The sequence below is a fragment of the Crocodylus porosus genome, unplaced genomic scaffold (assembly GCF_001723895.1).
Source record: "Crocodylus porosus isolate Cpor-Errol unplaced genomic scaffold, CroPor_comp1, whole genome shotgun sequence".
Taxonomy (NCBI): domain Eukaryota; kingdom Metazoa; phylum Chordata; order Crocodylia; family Crocodylidae; genus Crocodylus; species Crocodylus porosus.
The window spans coordinates 4,057,327-4,075,899 of NW_017728937.1; the positions used below are offsets into that span (position 1 = coordinate 4,057,327).

At 48.3% G+C, this 18,573-nt stretch overlaps 1 protein-coding gene across 1 annotated transcript in view; it reads right to left on the reverse strand.

The window, feature by feature from the left end:
- LOC109318197 (ribonuclease inhibitor-like) overlaps positions 1–17,065 on the reverse strand; it is an 18,598-nt gene extending 1,533 nt beyond the window's left edge. The window contains 12 exon segments of the mRNA XM_019547286.1: positions 322–385; positions 388–491; positions 1,841–1,951; positions 4,398–4,568; positions 5,639–5,809; positions 6,918–7,088; positions 8,402–8,569; positions 10,225–10,395; positions 11,877–11,935; positions 11,937–12,048; positions 14,727–14,867; positions 17,047–17,065. Coding sequence (XP_019402831.1) covers positions 322–385; positions 388–491; positions 1,841–1,951; positions 4,398–4,568; positions 5,639–5,809; positions 6,918–7,088; positions 8,402–8,569; positions 10,225–10,395; positions 11,877–11,935; positions 11,937–12,048; positions 14,727–14,812 — 1,388 coding nt within the window. The 5' untranslated portion in view covers positions 14,813–14,867; positions 17,047–17,065.
- Between the last annotated feature and the right edge of the window lie 1,508 nt (positions 17,066–18,573).

Genomic DNA, 18,573 nt, shown 5'->3' on the forward strand with positions numbered 1-18,573 from the left:
CCTCGATCTACCCTCCCCCCCCACCCCCAAGAACAAAAAATTGTAAAGGAATACATGGGCTGAAACTTCAAGACAGAAGGGGTACACTTGTTAAAACAAGCTGAATAACCCTGCTATAAGGGACTGTCATGGGTGTGGCCATACGCTCTAAACAAAGCAGACATAGAGTATCATGGAAAGATGTTGGCCTTTGACAAGAAGTCATCAGATCCCATTTGTCGGTGGCTTCCTCAGGGGGGCCTATGCTCACTGTGCCAACTCCCTAGGCAAACTCCTTTTTTCCCTCCATTTTATCCAGAGGAAGCCAGGGTTGTTACCTACATTAGATACTTCAGTTTGCAGTTGGGGTTTCTCACAGCTTTGCATACCTTCCTTACACCCTCATCTCCAGCCTGTTAAGATCCAGCCCCAGGTATCTAAGGCACTGCTTGGTACTGATGACAGCAGCAAGACTGTCACAACAAGCAGTAGTGAGCTCACTGTCCCTCAGCCTGCAGGGAAAGGGCAAAACAAAGATAAAAGCTGTTTTTTAAGCACACGCTTCATTGGTGATGTATACAACCCTCCTCTCTGTTTCCAGCCATGGGACATGCATACATGGTCCTTCTGGAGTATCTGACAAACAAAGCTTGGGGCAGACTTGTACAGCCTCAGTGAGGTGCTGCCCTCACTAATGTGGAAGCCCCAGGGGTAGAATGTGGCTATTCTTCACTAGTAGAGTTAGACCTATGTTTTTGGTAGTAATGCAATGTATATAGCACAAGACTGACATTTCTGCAGCACCCTTTGTTATCACTTGGTTTATAAGCGGTATGAGTTTTCCCCAGGTAAATACTATACACACTGTGCAAAGACCCCTGCCCCAATCAAATCCAGTTAGCAGGACTGTCAGGTGTTTGTTGGAGGAAAGACAAGTTTGTGCTCTCACTGGACTGACCTATTTTAAGCTACTTTCTTCTTACATTTCTCTAAGGGAGACAAGACTACACATGCACAAAGCCTATCATTACTGGACTATTTAAAGGTGATAAGAAGCAAGCAAACAAACACTATCTTGGGAAAAAAAAAGTTTATTCTGAACACCAGTACATCAGTCACCAAAGGGACAGTTTAACCAAGTGTTGCACGCTCTAAGTCATCTAAGACCGTCGACCCTTGATTACTTTTCCAGCGAGTGGGTGAAAATCAAGACAACACCCAGACAAGCATGTAGCTTCATTTTCTTGTCTGTGTCTGTGAAAGGGCAAGTGATCCAAGTGGTCAGCACCTCCCTACCCCCACCCAAGTCCTAGGGGATCAGGGCTGGCCTTGGCAGAAGGCTTTTACCAGACTGTGGCTTCCAGGTCTCACCTCTGGCTTGTAGAATGAGCACTAGGGTGGGACAATACACGATTTCATGGCTCTTGCCCACTCAGCCACGTGTAGCTAACACACCTGGAGCTATGGTGAGTAGCACCAGGGTTTCTGCACTAGTAAATGGCGAGGAGACGGCTGCACGACTCTGCAAGACTGCTACTTCCTGGCCAAAATGAAATTTTTGCTCATGAATAAGGCAACACTGACTTTTGTGCAGACCAGAGCAGGCACTTAGTCCCACAGTACTGCTGATGCCCATAATGTGGACCTACTAGATATCCAGCCAGGGTTGGAACAACATGCGAATAGTGGAAGAGGCAGAGGCTAGGAAAAATCCCGCTGCCCTCCTGATGCAAGTCAGGACTTTTACTATGGCAGGACACAGGAACTTGCCACGTGGATCAGTCCCGTGAGCTGTCCATTCCCATTCTCAGGTGGCCATGAGATGCCAACCTGTTAGGAGGATGTTAAAGGAACTACTTACCATATGGTTTCTAAATTGCAGTTAGTGTCCAGCAGTCCCTCACAGATCAGTTTTGCTCCTTCACCTTTTAGACTGTTTGAGCCTATTTCCAGGTGAGGCCACACTTTTAGCCTGCCACAGAGAGAAGAAACCAGAACTACGGGAACTGATAGAGGTCTCTTTCATGTCCACTGGCTTTACTCATGTGTGTCCTCTCTCCTAATGTAGGTGCTTGGAGCTCTTTCTTCCCAAAGAGCCTGCCTTCCTGGCAGCACATGGGCCTTTTATCCTCAGTGTCTGTGGCTCCCTGAGTAGCTGCACAATTGCCACCCTTGTTCATTTTCAACATCCCCACGTCCAAAGTTCATGTATCCTGTGACATCACATTTTGGCTGTGCATGAACTCAGGGAAGGGCATATTCCTGGGCTTTTGATTAGTGAGCATCTCTCTTCACTAAAAGCTTTAATGTTCACTTTCAGGAAGACACCTCACACTTCCCAGAGGTTGGGGGGCAGGTAAACCTGGCAGCATAGGCAACAGAGTAACCAGTCTGCACTCTTGGCTTGAAGGGTCACAAAGGTATTTTGCTTGTGCATGCTCCCCCTAGGGGGAAGTTCACCTCTTTCTTTTGTGTACAAGACATCAGAAAAGCTCAAGTTTTTCTATACCTTGTCAGCACTAAGCTGACAGAGAAAGGTTTATGCAACTGGGACTCAATATAGCTGGCTGGGACTGCAAAGCCACTGTAAATTGGCATGTAGGTTCGAGTCAAAGGCTTCAAAAGAGAAGCCCTGTGTGTTTACAGTCAGCAGAGAGACTTCCTTTATCCCTGGAGACAACTACTGCCCCGGTAAAGGATTTGACTTTCAAATATGAAGACTTCCGAGACATCATCTTTAAAGCTCAGATATTCAGGTTGCAGTGAGAAGTGGCAACAGAAAAGCATGGAGTCTAATACCAACCATAAATTATCATCAGATTGTTAGAACAGGCCTTTCCAGGCCGTTGGCTTACGAGGTTGCACTGGTTTTGAAGAAAATGGCATTATATTTAATGGAGGTCATTCTGGAGTCAGGCTCAGTCTCCTACCTCTCAACTGAAAGGTCACGGGTGGATTTTCAGGGTGTCTATGGGAGTCAGAAACATACGTTCTGTTAAGCAAGTGAGGTATTTGCACCTAAGCTCTGTAAGTGACATAGAAAGCAAAAATGTGCCATTCTGTCTGTTTTGCCCAATAAAGTGAATCAGCTTTGCCAGGGCACATCTCAGCACAGCTGATATGCTTCATTTGCCAACATCTGCTTATAGCAGGGGTGGGTGATTATTTTGGGCAGAGGGCTGCTTACCCAGTTTTGACGAGCTGTCAAGGGCCGCATGGGTAGCCCCACCCCTTGACAGGTGCCCCGCCCCCTGGCCACCATCTTGGGACCAATGTCCCAATGTCTTGGGACCAGTGTCCCAGTGCCAGCACCAGTGGGGCCCAGAGCAGGCCGCAGGCTGGCAGGAGTCTGTGGAGCCGGGCTGGGCTGCACCAGCAGGGAGAATGGGAAGCTGGCCCGGCTCCATAGAGTCCCTGTTGGCCAGGACCCTGTACCCTGCTGCCCTGCTCTGAGCCCCGCCAATGCTGGCCCTGGGACACCGTTGTGGGCCCCACACAACCGCTCACTTCCAGCATCTCCCCAGCCCCGCAGTATAGGCGGGGGTAGCACACAGCCCTGACCTCCTGCTCGCCAGCAGGGAATGAGCTGCTGCTGAGTGGAGAAAAGCGACACCTTGCCTGCCTGGTGCCCAACGCTGCAGCCACTCTCAGCCTGTGTGGGCCTGCCTGTGCCTGCTCAGGACAGCCCCGCACGGGCTATGAACAGCTGCAGCAGGGAGCTCCAGCTTTGGGGTGGGGGAGAGGCAGCTTTTCCCCATGCTCAGCTTTTCCTTGGGCCCCTTCCATGCTTAGGCCCCTCCCCCTCCCCCTCCCCGCTTACCTGAGATTCCGGCAATAGGGCAGCCATGTGGTCCCAGGCCAGAAGCCCCAGAGGGGGAGCAGGGCCAGGTGGGCCCTGCTGTTATGGGAGCCCACTGGACTTCATCTAGGTCCTGTCATTTCTGACAGGAACCAAGGACAGATCAATATTAATTTTCTAAATTTTTTAGGGGCCCCATGGGCTGGATAGAATGGCCTCGCAGGCCATATTTTGCCCACCCCTGGCTTATAGCCACTCAAAGTCAGCATCGGTTCCCTGCAGGATCACCATGAAGCCTTACCAAGGTTGAACAGTCATAAACTCCTCCAAGACTTTTTCAGGCTGGACATAAGGAAGAACTTCTTTACTGTCCAAGTCCCCAAGGTCTGGAACAGCCTGCCACTGGAGGTGGTTCAAGCACCAACTTTGAATGTCTTCAAGAGCAATTTGGATGTTTATCTTGCTGGGATTTTTTATGACCCCTGCTGACTTCCTGCCCCTGGGGCAGGGGACTGGACTTGATGATCTTCTGAGGTCCCTTCCAGCCCTAATGTCTATGAAATCTGTAAGTATCAAACCTACAACATCAGTGTCTGTGCTGAAAATCTACTGCACTTACGACAAAAACTGGAGTTTGCATTTTGGGTCCTTCAGTCCTTGGCACAGCATTTCCACTCCTGCATCTCCCAGCTCATTCAAAGTCAGGCTCATTCGTCTGAGGGACTCTTTTATACCAATGACATTGGCAAGATCCTTACAAGCTACAGCTGTGAAATGACATTCCCATAACCTAGAGACAACAAAAGAAATATTTGCTGGTGCCAGGCTTTTCCCAGCCAGGGACCAGAAAGGCGTATATCACCCAGACAGGTATCTTCAGAAAGAGCTTTTACTCTCAATTTCCTCGCATTTCACTGTCTGTCATACATGCATGTGCATACACACAAAAGCACAGGACATCACAGCTTTCCCTTCCTTTCCTCTGCCCCTTCCCTTAGAAGCTCTGATTTTATTTAAATACAGAAAGAAGGTGGCTCTTCAGCCTATCTGAAAACTGATGAGCTGGCATGCCATCATCCCTGTTCAGCAGGATATGACCTCAGTGTCCTTCCATGCCCCTTTAGTGCAGGGTTCCTCAGAAGGAACCTCAGGAAAGAAGGGAGAGATTTGTTGTTTCCATTAGAAGCATCCCCTCTTCATAGCATCATAGAGAAGTAGGGCTGAAAGGGACCTCCAGAGTTCAACTAGTCCAACCCCCTACCTGAGGCAGGATCATCTTTACCCAAACTACCTATATAAATCCATTGTCTAACCTATTAGCAAAAACTATACCCTCAATTCTGATACAACACAAGACATAACAACCTAACCTGCTACAGGTAAAGCAGGGGGACCACAGCAGCCAATGCCTTGCTTTTGTTAGGGCTGTTAGCATACGCTCAAGAGATTCTAGGAAGGGGGCCAGGCCCCAACTGCAGAAGAAGTCACAGTCCACACCAGTCTGATCATGGGGTAAAATTCCTTCCTGACCACAAATATGGTGATTAGTCTGATGCTGAGTGGAGGGGCAAGACCTTTTAGCCAGGAACTTCTGGGTTCAAGTCCCAGCAGGAGCACTAGCATGCACCAGTCAGAATACCCTGCCTTGGCTGCAGCCAACAGGGTTCTTCACATCCACCCCCAACCCCCATGGGAGAGGTTTGTTGTTCCCATTAGAAGCATTCCCTCTTCATAACCATAAGAAATATGCTGGCTGAGGACTCTACATACCAAGCAGGATTGGATCAGCATTATGGTGGACACATGGCTTAGAAGCTACCATCTTCACCAAGATTTTAAGCCACCCCAGGCTTTACTTACCACAGCTTCTGTATATTGCAGTTGAGATGTATCAGTCCCTTGCACAACAGAACTAGGTCTACACCTCTGATATTATTGTTATCCAAAGCCAAATCTTGCAGAGAAGGCTTTGTACTGAGAACAGTGGCCAGGTCCCCACAGCTATTGGCTATCATGCCACAGTTCTTCAGACTGTAAGGAAGAGAAGAATCAATGTTCAGTAGGAGGCATACCCTAAGTTGCAATTGTTGGGGGCACTGCTGCAAGCAGGGGAATGCTTAGTTCCCCTGTTTGCAGAGACATGCCCCATGTGATGACCTTCAAAAGTGGGCCCCTGCTGCTCACAGGAGCATCAGGGACCCAGCACTGCAGGACAATAGGCAATGTCCATTTTGCCGACTGAAGTGGATCAGCTTTGCTGGGACATCTCAACACTGAAGCACTGCTGATTTGCTTCATTTGCAAACATCTGTTGATAGCTCCTAAAACTCAGCATCAGTTCCCTGCAGAATCACCATGAAGTACAGCCTTATTATACAAGTACCATGTAGTGGTGAGCAGGGGGTTGGGCTAGATGACTTCCTGAGGTCCTTTCTGGCCCCAATTTTCTATGATTCTAAGTATCAAACCTACAATATCAGTGACTGAGCTGAAAGCCTGCTGCAATACAGACTGGAGTTTGCATTTGGGGTCCTTTAGTCCTTCACACAGCAATTCTACTCCCCCATCTCCCAGCTCATATAAAATAAGGCTCATCTGTATACAGGACTTTTTTGTGCCAGTGATATTGGCAAGATCCTTACAACCTGCAGCTGTGAGATCGCAATTCCCATAACCTGGAGAGGACAATAGGAAGATTAGCTGGTGCCAGAATTCTCCTAGCCAGGGTCCAGAGAGACCTATGTCACCCAGACAGGTAGATCTATGGAAAGAGCCTTTACTCTTGGTTTCCTTGTATTTCTGTCTCCATCTTACATGCACATGTGCACAAACAAAGGCACAGATATGGCTTCTAAACAAAGGAAATCATAGCTTTCCCCTCCTTCCCTCTTCCCCTTCCCTTAGAAGCTCTGATTTTATTTAAAATGTAGAAAAAAGCTGCATATGCAAGTCACCTGAAAACTGATGAGGGCTGGCATGCCATCATCCCTCTATCTGGTCACTGACCTCAGCGTGCTTCCTTTCTCCATCAGTGCAGGGCTCCTCACACAAACCCCAGGATCAGATCAGCCTTATGGTGGATATGGCTTAGAAGCCACCACCTTAAACAAGATTTTAAGCCATCCCAGGCTTCACTTACCACAACTTCTGTACATTGCAGTTGGGATGCATCAGTCCCTTGCACAGCAGAGTGAGGCCTGCATCTCCAATATTGTTTTTACCCACAGCCAGATCTAACAAAAGAGGCTTTGTACTGAGAACCATGGCCAGGTCCCCACAGCTGTCAGCTGTTATGTCACAGTTCTCCAGACTGTAAGGAACAGAAGAATCAATGTTCAGCAGGAGTTCCCCCAGAATTCAGTGTTGACAGAACAACATCAACAGAACAAGATAATCAGGAACAGCCAGCATTGATTCTCCAAGAGAAAGTCATGCCTGACCAACTTGATTTCTATCCAAGAAGTGGTGACAGGCTTTGTGGAAGGTGGTGGAGAGAACTGGATGTGAGATACCTCAGTTTTAACAAGGCTTTTGGAAATGCAGGGCTAAGGAAATGCAGGCTTAAGTACTCCAAGGTGGATAACATAACTGGTTGGATCATTGCTCACCAGCGAGTCAGTGGCTCAATATTTCATTGGGAGGAGGTATCGCATGGGGTTCCCCAGGAATCTGTCCTGGGCCCAATATTGTTTAATATCTTCATTAATGATTTGAACAATGGGACTGATGGCATGCTTAGCAATTTGTGGATGATCCCAAGATGGGTGGAAACACTCTGGAGGAGTGGTTCTCAACCTTTTTGTACCTGAAGCACCTTCATTGCAGTTGGGACACTCCTCCCTATCATGTGAATTGGGTGGCACCCAATTTCAAAGACTAATTCTATATTACAGTGCTTATCTCCTTACAGGGGGGCTGAACAGTAGGGGTAAATCATATAGGCAGGGGCAAACCTGAGCCTGGCTTATCTGATTATCTCCTCACATTATGTGGCAGTTTTCAAAGAATCTTTTAGTACCCTAGCATGCCCTAGCACCCTGCTTGAGAATCACTGCTCAAGGGGGTAGCACTAGGATCCAGAATGACATGGACAGACACGAAAAGAAGTCTCAAATCAACCTAGTAAAATTCAAAAAGGACACGTACAGAGTCCTGCACTTGGGATGGAATAACTGTATGCGCAAATACAGATGGAGTACTGATTGGCTAGGGTGCCGTACTCCGAAGCGTTTGGGGTTTCAGTGTACCATAAGCTGAATGAGCCAACAGTATCTTGGATTGTATTAACAGGAGTGTCTCTTGAAAAATCAAGGGAAGCATATTCTTCTGCTTTTTGGCATAGATGAGGCCTAAACTGGAGCATTGCACCCAGTTTTGAGCCCCACACTTCAAGAAAGATGTGGACAGACTGGAGGGAAAAAAAAGGAAGAATCCAGCACACAGCAATAAAAAGATTGGAGAGGCCTGGGAAACACAATATATGAGGAAACAAATTTCTGCTTGTAAAGCTACCCTGAGTGCCTGCAGTACTTCTGGCACTAAGGATGTGTGTATAGTTTTGGGGGGTTTTTCGCCATGGAAGGGCAAGATCTGTTACAGTAGAGAAGACCAGCTGTTACTTACTGTAGTAACTGCAAGTTAGAGTTTGGATCCATCAATCCCTGGCACAGCTGTTTTATTGCTGCATCTCCCAGTTTATTGTTACTTATGTCCAGTTTCTTCAGGGTGGCCTTGCTCAGAATGGATGTAAGCATCTCAGCATTATCCCCTCTGAGCTCACAAGACCTCATCCTGCAAAAAGAAAAGCTGGTTTTCTCCACACTGGCCTTGGCATGTGTAAATCTTGTCTGGCCAGGAACAGAGGACGCTGTTTGACCTTCACTCCGCGATATGCAAACTGGTTAATATATAGGTCAAAATACTCATGAATACTTTTCATAGCAACAACCCCCCAACTCCTCAGCCATTGACTTTATATGGTAACTTTGGCATATTTCCGGGAGGGGAGGCAGGGGGGGGTCTCCACAGAGGTTGGTTTGAGGTATTCACAACAGTAGTTATTTGCTCTCTAGTACATATGGCTGCTTACACATATGGGGGAACATGCCCAGAAGACGAATGGCATCAGTTTGATGTGGCTTGCCCGGTGCCTGTATAGCTCATGTGCTCCTGCAGGGCTTTTTGGCACTTTTAACTAATAGCTGATTCAATCAGCTAATAGGCAAAAGTGCCAGAAAGCCCATTTGAAGTGCACAAGTTATACAGACTGGGTCAAACTGACACCATTCCTTTTCTGGTAAAGTGCTGGGGGGTTTTCCCCACATGTCTGTCAGCATCATTTGAAAACATTCACAAGATTGCATACTGGTTTGCTTAGGCACTCTGTATATTTCTGCAGTTGCAAGAAAACATTCTGCCACCACTCACCAAACCTTTCTGAAGGGAATGTACTTCTCCTGTTTGATATCTTCAGACTAAAAGCAGAACAGAGCCACACCCACAAAGAGATCAGTCCTTGTGGCAATAGTCTTCACTGTCCATTATTGACCACCACTTGTTTGTTTGTTTATATATATTTCCTTCTAAGTGCCAAATCAATTCCAGATTCAATTGGACAACAGCCCAGTAGTCAAGCTCCAAGTTCAACTGAGCAGAGCTCCATCACTCAATTCTGTGTGGCTCTACCACTGGCCAAGTCTCCCCTCTCCCACACCCATAGGACTGGGGCTTTGGGTACACCCCAAATCCATGGCAGGCATCCTATGTGCAAGGCCAGGCTGGGGGACCTTGGAGTTCAGATGCCCCCTATAGTCTTGCTTGCTCCTAGCAAAAGGCTGAGGTTAACAGTCTGTTTCTTGCCCTTACCACCTCCTGCAATTTCCAGTGGTTGGTCATGATTGCCGGGGCCTCATTGCACAGTCCATGTTTTTTCCAGAAACATCCTAGGACCTTGTAGAACCACAGCTGCACCACTGTCCATGGTCTCCCATTGAGCAGCATATACACCCACCAATATTACAGCAGATGCTCTGCAATGTACCTTACAAAGCAGGCTGTTTTGCACTCTGGTCCAGTTGCCAGTTTGCATATCAGGTTGTGCACTTGGCCTAGAGGAACAACAGGACATCTGGCATTGCTTGGCCCAGAGTCTGTTCTGCAGTGTACAGGGTTTTCCTCGCTGCCTTCTCCCATCTGGAGCCCCAGAAGAAAATACAGCCCTTTGGATTCTATGGGCTATCTGCTTCAAGCAGGGGGAAGATGAGTGCAGTGTAGCAGAAGCACTAGTAATGACACTGCCCTTGTGAGTGCCATGCACCTGCCCATGGGAGGCCAGCCTGCTGCTAATCCCAGCACTGCAGTAGAGACCCACAGCTGTCACTGGGGATCAGCAAACAAAATGCACCTGCCAGAAAGGCATGGGAGGAGAGCAGTAGTTTGTTACTTACATGAGACTCTGTACCTTGCAGTTGGGATCCAGCAACCCTTGGCAGAGCACTTTTCCTCCAGAGGTTTCTAGCTTGTTCCTGCCTAGGTGCAGGTCTGTCAGAGATGGTTTTGCACTGAGAACAGAGCGGAGAATCTCACAGCAGGCACCTGTTAGGTTGCAGTTGTCCAGCCTGAAAGAGGAAACCAGGGTAAGAAGGTATGCCAGTAATTCATACCATTTCCCAAGGGCAGAGCCACCACAGGTTTGGTACAACACTGCAGTACCAACAACAGGGAAATATGCCCAGGCTGCCAGATGTATTATCAACACAAGGACTGTGTACCAGGCTAAATGCCATGGCAGGATGATAGCTGGTAAATCTGGCCCTGTTCAAGATATTTTATCATCTGATTTTATAGCTGCAGTATGAAAACCCCATGTTCCTTTACCAGCAGCTCCTTGTGCAATGCCCAAGAACCTCTTCCACCAGTAGCATTAAGAATGACACAGCTGCCATCTAATAATGCAGAACAGTTCTTGTTCACTAGCACTTGCTAGTATAAGAAGCCAATTCCAGATGGAGATCTTCTTTGTGTTCTCTTCCCTTGATGCCTTGGAACAAAGGTCCAGGGAATGGCTTGTGGGCAACATGGTGCCTGCGACCACAGGAAAGTAACAGTTGAAACAAAGGCTGACAGGGAGGGGAACATACTGTATTTTCTCACATATAACACATCTTTTTTCCAAAAAGCATGTGGAGCACACATTAGATTTGAGAAAATATGGTAACAGCCTTTTCTGTCACTTCAGCTGGGCAAAAGCCCAAGTAAATTCTGCGTATGATCCACAGGGAGCAGAACAATGAGTGGGGCTCAGCTCCCTACCTATTGCTACTAGGTCATGACAAGGAACAATCTTGGTTTATTTGTTTTTGAAAGGAAGAATGTAGGAAAAGATGCCTGTCTTATTCTGGGACATGTTTTATGAGAGAAAATATGGCATATTGCTGACCACTGTATGTTCCATGCTTAACACCCACCAGCTGTGGCCATGTTTTCTGGCAGGAATGTCATTTACATGCCGGACTCTAGGGACAGCAGCTGCAGCTTTCCAGAGCCAGTAAAAAAACTAGACTTGGTTGGACTTGCTGGAGTCTAGGACAACAGAACAGACGCACAACTAAGCGTAGCTATTAAACAGTTCTCCGAAGTGTGCAGAAGACAGGATTTGCAAGGTGTCAACGCCATTACAAGCAGCTGTAGCTGAATGGTGCTGTTCACTGTCCTACGTCTTGCTTGAGCTGACCTGGCCACATAGTCTAATCACACACAACAGGGGAGTCAGCTCTTACCCTTAAAGGGTCTTTGTAAGGACCGGCGCAGTCCAGAGACCAGATGCTGGCACCATTACTGTACACATTTGAGGTTAATGGTGACTGAAATCAACTTCATGCCACTGGACATGGTGACAACTAGGGAAGGACTCCTGGGGTTTCCCCCAAAAGATTGACAGAGGGTAGTGTGCTGGGGCGCACAGGCAGAGTCCACTCAGTTCAGTGGAGCTGCAATGCTCTACCTGAGCAGAGGAGCTGAGGTTCCACCCCCACCCTCACAAAGTCTCAGTGAAGACGGAGACAGGAGCTCCGGTGCAGAGCAGGCAGAGGAGCCTTACCATAGCAACTCCAAGTTACACCTTGGTGTCAGCAGTCCTTTACACAGTACTTCCACAAACCTCATCCTTGAGCTCATTATGATCCAACTTCAGCTCTTTCAGGGACTGGTTTGTACTGAGGACAGAGCAAAGATCTTCATAATGACTCCTGGAGAGCTTGCAGTAATCCAGCCTGTGGGACAGAGATGTCTTTAAACCCAGTCACCTGTTCTTATCCAGCCAATGCAACGCCCCCCCGACCCCAGTCTATTTCTGTTCTCTACGGAGGAAGTTTATGCCTTAGTCCAGTTCCTGGAGGGACTTGCTACCAAGAGCCATGCAGCACCTTATGCATATCTATAGCTGAGAGCACAGACCAGAATACCTGCCTTGGCAAGGGTGCTTCTAGAACGGGTGGGCAAAGATCGGCCCTGCAGCAGACTCCATTTCCCAGCAGCCCCTATCTACTTTGCTGTGGCCGGTTTCCATGGAAACCCCAGGAATGATGGGCTGTGACAGCTTGGGGCCAGGGTTTCTATGAAGACTGTCCCCAGCAGCACTGGCAGGGCATGTGGCTTGGGAGGGAGCTGCTCTGGGGGCTGGGACCTTGCAGCAGTGACAGTGTGATCCAGAGCCAGGGCAGAGCTGCGCTCCACTGTCCATTCCCTGAACAGGGGCATATAGGTAGCAGATCATAGCTCTGCCCTGGCTCTGGACCACGCTGTCACCACTGCAAGGTCCCAACCCTGGACCCTGAGCAGTCTGGGAAACAGAGTCCAGCCACCAGCCGGATCCACCTTTTTGCCCACCCCAGTTCTAGGACAACCAAGACTCCACCTGCATTGCAGCTGTCCTAGAGGCAGTTTGCCTAGGACTCCACTGTCCTGCTCTGAAGATGGAGCATGACCCCAGACAGGGAAACACAAGTAATATTTGGCTACACTTCCCTTTCATGTCTCCTGTTGCTGGACAAATTCAGTAGCTGGAATCTGTTCTGGATTGGCCACCAAGAGCTCCGAGAACAACATACAGCCTCTTAGACTCATCTACAGGAACTGACCAGATCTGTGCCTTGTTGGGTTTCTTGGCCTGAAGAGGCTTTGAGGAAAGCTGCTCTGACATAACAAGGGCTGGGAGCAAACAACCAGTCACCACAGGGCAAAGTCCTGTTAGAATGGGACAAGTTCTTTGTATGCCCAAAGGTCCCTGCTTTGGCTCCTTCCACAGCTCTGAGATGAGCTGGGGTCTCTGCCTGCCTCATCCCTCCAAGGTCACATAGAAGACCTGGAGAGGAGGTACTAGCTGGACCCCTACTTTCCCAGACTCAAGGGCTCCCCAACATACTTGTGGGTCCAGGAAAGATCCAGCAGGAAGGAGGGCCCAAATTGGGCCCCATTTGGTTCTTAACCTCCACTAAAACCCTTCCTGCTCAAACTGCTTCTGCAGCTGCTCCTGTCTCCTACTTCTGCAGGACACCAGTCTCCTGCTGGTATTAAACTCTGAGCACTGGCATGTGGCCCCAGTTCTCTAGAGACTGCCCAGGGGAGGATGCAGACAATCTGAACCAGTCCATATAGCTTAGCTACGTATGGCCCATGCAATCCTTCTTACCCAGCTCCTGACCTGCAACAAGGTCAGCTGCAACATGCCTGCTTGCCCTCCTCATGGTTATCAACCCCCTCCACAGCAGCCTACTGCTCATTCTGCCCAACCTGAGATGGTTGAGCTAGGTACATGGGCCCACAGCAGAAGGACCAGCAGCAGCAGTATGGAATCAGCTCTTTCCAGCAGCCTCAACCTGCCCCATAGTACTCACTCTGGTTCACCTGCTCAAGACACAGATCAGATCCAGAAGAAGACTGCTAGAGTAGCAAGGGTTAAAATGGATAGCATACAAACTTTCCTTATGTTCAAGTGCTGGTCAGATTACAGGGTTCATCCATGCCCGGCCTGAATTTCTGTCCTGCACTCCCAGAGTGGCAGCTATGACTGAAGATGTTGCCATGTGATGAACAGAAACAAAACAGACCCCTTCCCTATGCTTCATAAGGAGCTTACAGGAAGAAAGAAAGAATAAGAGTGGCAGTTAGAATATTCTGCATAGACACTGTCGGCTGGGGCATCACTAGCTTGTTAGAGTGGCCCCAAAACCCAGGAACTACATCTGTACCCTACACATACCAAACCGAGACCAGGAAAGGAGAGTTTCTCTGGATAAAGGAGCAGGTTACTGCCCCCAGCATACTCTTCTTGAATTTCCAACCAGAATAAACAAAATCCTTCTAACCCTCCAGAAGTTCCCAAGTCAAACCTGCACACAAAGCCTGTCCAGCAGGAAGGCTGCAGCTGAGTCTTGTTACATGCTGTCTTTCAGCAATATTTTTCCTTCTCCCTTTCAAAAACACTTCAGCTTCATTTCTCTAGAAGGGACTAAACCAGTGCTTTTCACCCGGTGTGGTGTGACACACCAGTGTGCCACAAAGAGCCCCCTGGTGTGCTGCAAGAATTTTTACGAATTTTTGGATAAGAGTAATGAGAAAAAAGTTCTCCAGCCACCTAGTGCTAACGAATAAGCCGTGTCAATGAGATATTCACAGAAGACTCACACATGTTGGCTGTGGGGGAAAGAGAGAACCAGCCGAGCAGAAAGAAATTCACTTACTTTACATGTGTTGTTGTGGGAGATGCACAGTTTGCAATCTTCTGAACAGCTGTGCTGTGGAAGTTTCCTGCAGCAATGGCTACAATGAGCTCAAAAATATGGGGATGGAGAGTGCTTTAACAGGTGTGCCATGGAAAATGTTTATTAATGTAAGCATGCCCTGGGCTGGAGAAGGTTGGGAAACTGGACTAGACAATACCAGGCACTACCCGATGGCTTTGCAATCTTTCATGGAAGAAACAAGCTCGGTCCACCTGGACCCACTCAACTGCTGGCACTCGATGTCGATATCCATTTTAAATGGTGATATGGGACCTGAAGACTTAAGGAGGGGTCAGACAGATTTCTCTCTGTGGAAAACCAGAACAAACAAACCGTTACTCTCCAAGCCCTCCAGTCCTGCTCATTCTGCTGCATGTATGAACCCTTAAGCATCAGGATTGTGCAATTCACTGTTTTAACAAGGCCTTGGTTGAACAGTTACATTCAATGAAGGGCCATCAGGACTGAAAGTGTCCCCTTAACTAGAACCATAATCAGACTCCCACTAATTAACCTGGCAGCAGTTGTGCCACTTGGCCCAGTCCTGAGCTCCTGTCAAAGGCAATGATGTACTTTTCAGGCACTATATGGCCTTTCCCCAACTTCTACTTCTCAGAATCTCTCCCTGTACTTATGGAACACAGCCATGCCACATTGCTTCAGAGGGGAGGCATTTGAATGGTTTGTATCAATCAGGATTTGGTAACATGGACAGAGCAGACACATGAATGCTACATGCCTCTGGGAAAAGTTCCCAACAATTTTTGTATTTGGCCTTTGAGAAATCAGGCCCAGATGGTTGATTTGAGCTACAAGTACCAGAAGCAGAAGGTTGTATTTTACAGTTCAAATACAATCCCAAGTCAGGGTTTAAGTCTAATACAGGAGTATCACAAGTCACAGTGTTACCATAGCAAGTGCACACATTGCATGAAAATAGATGTAAATATGCCAAAGCATCTAGTTATGCCCTAGGCTATAAATCTTACCATTCCTCAGCTCACTCCAATAACAATCAACAAGTGCCAAGTACCCAGTGTAGAGGAGTAGAGAAATGTCACGTGAATGAAAGTGCTACTGTCATAGCTATTTGGGAGCATGTTAGACTTAGTTAAGACAGTTGCCGTTGGCTATACAGGAAGCAGAAGAGAATCTAACTCAGAAAGGGCTCCTATACATGTGTGCTAAGGCTGCTGGAGCATGTTAATTACAGTACTCCAGCAAACTCCTGTGTCACATGTATCAGCACGTCCATGTTGAAAAATGGTGGCAGTGGCACTTTAACTACAGTTCATTTGACAAGCTTTAGTTAAAGCACCCCCACCGCCATTTTTCAGTGTGGGAATACTGATACACAAGATGCTCTGGGTGCTTTAACTAGAGCAGCTCTCAGAATTGCCTTTAATTAAAGTGCCCCCCACCCCGCCTCCTGGAACATATGTACAAACATCCAAAAGCCATGTCCAGACTAGGAAAGCCTTTTGTTAAAAGGCAAAAAGACAGTAATAAAGCATGATTTGAAAAAGTCACTTCTGCTGTATCTCCATATGCAAAAGCAGTACCTTTCAGACAGAATTACCAGGCTTTGAGTTCCTTACAGGGACCATTAAATACATAGGAATGAATTAACAGGATTCTGAAGTGCTGTTTCAAGTCAGGCTAACTATTCACAGTCCAACTAGAGTTTGTAAGGAGCATCTCCCAAAGGGTAATTTAGTGCTCTCCTCTCCCCTGCTTTTACCCATGGCACATTCTAGGTTGTTGGTGGTGTTTCAGGACTTGTGCCTTGTAGTTGTACGTGAGGGTATGAAGTAGCAGTCTTGAGGATCCCTTGGTTAACAATTGCCTGCAGGTGCAGAAGACTGTACTCAATGGCCCCAAGTCTCCCTTCAGTCCTGTACCCATACATCAAAGTCCCTTCACATTTCTCAGTGTGCAGGATTGGCCATTTGGACAGATGAGACAGTAGCAAGTTCAACTAAGAGCCATTTTTCTGCTCTAACAGAACAGCTTGAAGAAGGTAGTGGTCCCAGATAGAAGAGATTTTGTTAATACAATGGTCCGAGGGGCAGAACTACAGCCATGGCATACAACAAAAACACTCCGTTTCAAACCCAGTTGCCTTCATGCCATTTCCCACTGTGGCATTTGGGAGTTGTATCCTTTCACTCTGGTGCAAACACAGATGGAGGAGCAGAGGAGAAATGCTGTGACAGATCAGACGCAGGACAGGGCAGCCAGGGAAAAGGTGACAAGGGGGGAGATGGAGCCCCAGTTCCTGACACTGCCCAAAGCTACACACAGGGCCTGTCTGCAGAGTCTGGGGTGAGGCACTAAACTGGCTGCGCTAATGCCCCACAGCACATTCACATGCTTTTTTTGTAATGCCACATGCACAGCAGACTACTTTACTGTGCATCACAGGTTTACATGTGAGGCTTTAATAGGCACTCAAATAGTCTACTGTGAATTCAAGCCCACAAGTACAGGAAGGGAGAAGTTAGCCTCCGCTCTCCGCAGCTGCAGGTGCTCAGGCCCAGTAGGGCCCTCACTGGACCTCAAATAGAGGAAAACCAAAATCAAAATGCAGTCCCAGGCCCTCAGCGACCCCAAGCAAAACCCCGGGGCGATGCCAGGGCAGGGGCTGCCCCCAAACGCCTGGAGGACAGCGAACCCGGGATAGCGCCCCGCTGCAGCCCCACCCCAGGAGCCACCGCGCTCGACCCAGCGCTCTGCACCCGCCTGCCGCGGCCCGACCGCGCCTGCCCCGCGCCGGGGAGACCCGCACGCGCTCCCGCTCCCCATCCGCGGGGCGCAGCCAGCGGAAGTTATTTGCATGGCTCCACCCCGGTGGGCGGGGCGTCGGCAGAGAACATGATGTAACACGCTTGGCTCGGGCGGCGCTGCCGGGGGGTGGGGGCGGTCTTAAAGGCGCAGGCGCAGCGCGGTGACTTAAGCGCGTCTCCGGCTAAGGCAGCGAAGGTCAAGGCGCTGGCGGGGACCAGGCTGGAGCAGGGCAGAGGCAGTGCGCGGTGCAAATGTATTCATAGATACCCATGTATGACAGCACCTCCGACAGCGACAGCTTCTCCTGCGACCGCTTGGGCTCGCTGGACAGTCCAAAACACATCAACAGTTACACCCTTTGTACCCCACGCACCCGGACAGTCCCAGTCACCTAGGTCCCTTCCCTTTCCTCCCCTGGTGCCCCAGGCCTTTCGCTTGTCCTTGGATCATCCTCCTCCTCCTTGCTCTCATCAGCGGGCTGTCGTCTGGAAAGTCTAGGCCAGCTCCTTCTCTTCCATATGGTGCAGCGTTGCCATGCGTATGATAATTATATTTGTACGATAATTTCAACCCTTGTAAGATGTATAACAGATAATACTAAAGGTGTTCAAAGTGTACTATAACTCTGGAGGCAGCTCATTGGTGAAGCATATACGAAACCCAAGTCACTCCCAGGGAGTCTTAACTGACATTTGGGTTGGCTGTCAGCGCTGTCTTACGACGGCTTGCCTCAAAATACAAAAAGGCTTCAGCCTGGATGACCCAGTTCTCACTCAGTCTGAACTGGAATTTGACAGGGACTAAAGGGGGGGCCGAGTAATATTTCCCATTTACAGGCAGTCCTCAACTTACATTTCGAGTTACAACGTTTTGCACTTACAATGTTTATAAATTGACACCGTTTCAACTATGATGTCAGTTTTGACTTTACAACACTTGATCTGACACCAAGCCACGCCAGCGAACAAGTTCGCTGTATCACTCATCTCCCTGGAGAACATCTGTCCAGACTTCCTTGGACACTTCCTTTAAGAAAGCAGACAAGACTCCAGAAAAACCTGCAGCCAAGACTCCTGAGAAGACTCCAGCCAAGAACTTTCAAAAAGTCCAGCAAAGTCACCTCAAAGTCCTTCCAAATCAGTATGATTGCCATTTACAATATAAATAAATTAATGTACCTACATTACTGATCTATAATTGAATGAGTACAAAATTCTGGGTTATTTT